This window comes from Ictidomys tridecemlineatus, chromosome 3, assembly GCF_052094955.1.
Source record: "Ictidomys tridecemlineatus isolate mIctTri1 chromosome 3, mIctTri1.hap1, whole genome shotgun sequence".
NCBI classification, from domain to species: Eukaryota; Metazoa; Chordata; class Mammalia; order Rodentia; family Sciuridae; genus Ictidomys; species Ictidomys tridecemlineatus.
The window spans coordinates 21,018,686-21,021,130 of NC_135479.1; the positions used below are offsets into that span (position 1 = coordinate 21,018,686).

The window sequence follows — 2,445 nt, forward strand, 5'->3', positions numbered from 1 at the left end:
TAGGGTACTTGAAACCAGCTGTTGCTTGTAAGATGTGGATACTGGTTGCCATACTGTAGGGAATGAATTTGGGAAGAGATTAGTTAATAGAAAGTGATCTGCCAATGTAAGAAAATGGTGTTTTCATTGTCAGGGAACAACTTAAATTTCCCAGTGCTCAGTCCCCAGTGTCATTTCTGCTTATACTAAGCTGTACATATGACTGCACCAGAACTGGAATCAGAAAGCCCGGATCCTGGACCTGATTCTGTCCGGCTTCAGTTGTGAGACATTTTGCCAAGTCATTTTACTCATCTTGGTTCTGCCCAAGTTTGGGACCATTGTGCGACTGAGATAAGGTAACACACTTGAAATGCAAAACAATCACAGAAACAAAACAAAATATAGGAAGTAAAACAGTGAAGAGTTTATTAAGAAGCCAATTGTCAACTAACAAGACAAAACAGAGCTGTCATGAAAGCATGGCAAAACGAGTCATCAAAACAAAATGATTGGTATGTGTCATCACAAAGACCTAATGAGAAAGTTAGTTCTAAGTGTTTTCTTTATAATTTAAAATTTTTTCTTAGCTTGGAAAGTCCATAATCACTTTGTAAAGACTGAGACCATGGATCCAGATCAAGAAGAGATGACATTGACAAGCAGCAAACTAAATGAAGAGAATATCAAAAGTAGATAAGACTGTACTTGCTGAGGAAGCTCAGAATCTGTTAGCAAGATGATGACAGTTTGATGACAGTATGGGCATTACTATAGAGAAAGGAGGGTGAGTTTGCCATACTATGGTATATGGAAGATCAGACAGTGCAAAGTAAGGCAGGCAAGTGGGGTCTGTGATAAATTGATCAACAACTGCAAGACTGGCAGCAGCTGGATCCATAGCCCTGGCCTAGGCAACCAGGCAGGCAGACACAGGTGGGGTGGTAGCATCTCCTTGTGCAGTACACGGGTCCAGAGCAAACAGGCTGGCAGCAGCTGGACCCACAGCCACTGGACCCACAGCAGGAGTTGGACCCACAGCCGCTAGACTCACAGCAGCTGGGCTGGCAGCAGCTGGACCCACAGCCACTGGACCCACAGCAGCTGGGCTGGCAGCAGCTGGACCCACAGCCGCTAGACTCACAGCAGCTAGGCTGGCAGCAGCTGGACTTACAGCCACTAGACCTGCAGCAGCTGGGCTGGCAGCAAGGCTGGCAGCAGCTGGACACACAGCAGCAGGGCTGGCAGCAGGGTGTGCGGCAGCAGCTGGTCACACAGGTGGGCTTGAAGGTGGTCCTACAGCAGGTGGTTTGGCAGCAGGGCTGGCAGCAGCTGGAGCCACAGCTGGAGCCACAGCAGCTGGGCTGGCAGCAGGGTGTGCAGGAGCAGGTCACACAGGCTGGTTTCCAGCAGGTGGTCCTGCAGCAGGTGGTCCTGTAGCCAGTGGGCTGGCAGCAAGGGGAGCAGCAGCAGTCACTCATGGTGGCAGGTGTGGAGGGTGGATCCTGTTCACAGGCAAGTTTCCTAGAATCTGATGTTTCCTTTGCTTTTGTACCTTTTATATACGGTACCCCAATCTTGGAACCAATGAGCAGAACCTGTCTTTGTTATTGTTTATGCCAATTACACTAATCTATTGGGAAATGCTCCCAGGAGGACGGTGTTCCTTAAGTATAATGAATTTTCTTTGAGTAAGTGATGTTTGCTTTTCTAATGGGTAAATAGCCAGTCAAAACCCTTTTCCTGAAATGAGAAATCGGTCATCATTTTCTGCAACAGTTAAACACTAATTCTCACTTTATTTATTTTAATTAATAAATGATTTTGCAGTGCTGGGAATCACATGTGCTAGGTAAGCACTGTACCACGAAGCTACACCCCCAGCCCTAAACCTCAGTTTTAAAATCAAATGTAGTATTTGGTCACCTAACAGTTCCAGCTTAGCTTGGTGAGAGGTCAGAACCATTTCCAGTCTCCATCTGTTTTCCCTGGGTGCAACTTTGAGAAGCACTTCTGTAGAGAAGGTGGTGTTGATAAGTCACAGAGATGAGTGAAAACCAAGTTTCAGGAGACTGCAGATACTCCCTGTAATGTAGAAATTAGTATAAAAGATTTATCCTCTTGCTCTAAATGATAATGTAACCTGGGTAAATATATAAAACCAATGTTACAGGTTTTGAACAGTGATCAGCTGTATGCTATGACCCTTGAAGGACAGAACTACATGAGGTACGACCTAAATAGTAATTCACCCATCCATTCCCTTATGGAAAAGTTTAAAATTCCAAATATATCCTGTAGGAAACATTGAGTGGTAAACTCATCCAAAACACCTGTGCATCTCTTAAGAAGGTAACTTCGAGAAACCATCTGTGAAATACATGAGGATCTTCTCAGCATGGCCAGGGAGAAATAAGCCTGAAATTGGGAACTTTTTATGGGTCTTCCATGGAAATAGATTGCCCA

General features: G+C 45.1%; 1 protein-coding gene across 1 annotated transcript; it reads right to left on the reverse strand.

Annotated features, from left to right (window-relative positions):
* Positions 1-845: 845 nt before the first annotated feature.
* LOC106144761 (uncharacterized) lies at positions 846-1,460 on the reverse strand. The gene has a single exon (XM_078041216.1). It carries the CDS (start codon positions 1,458-1,460, stop codon positions 846-848), a length of 615 nt encoding a protein of 204 aa, XP_077897342.1.
* Positions 1,461-2,445: the final 985 nt, after the last annotated feature.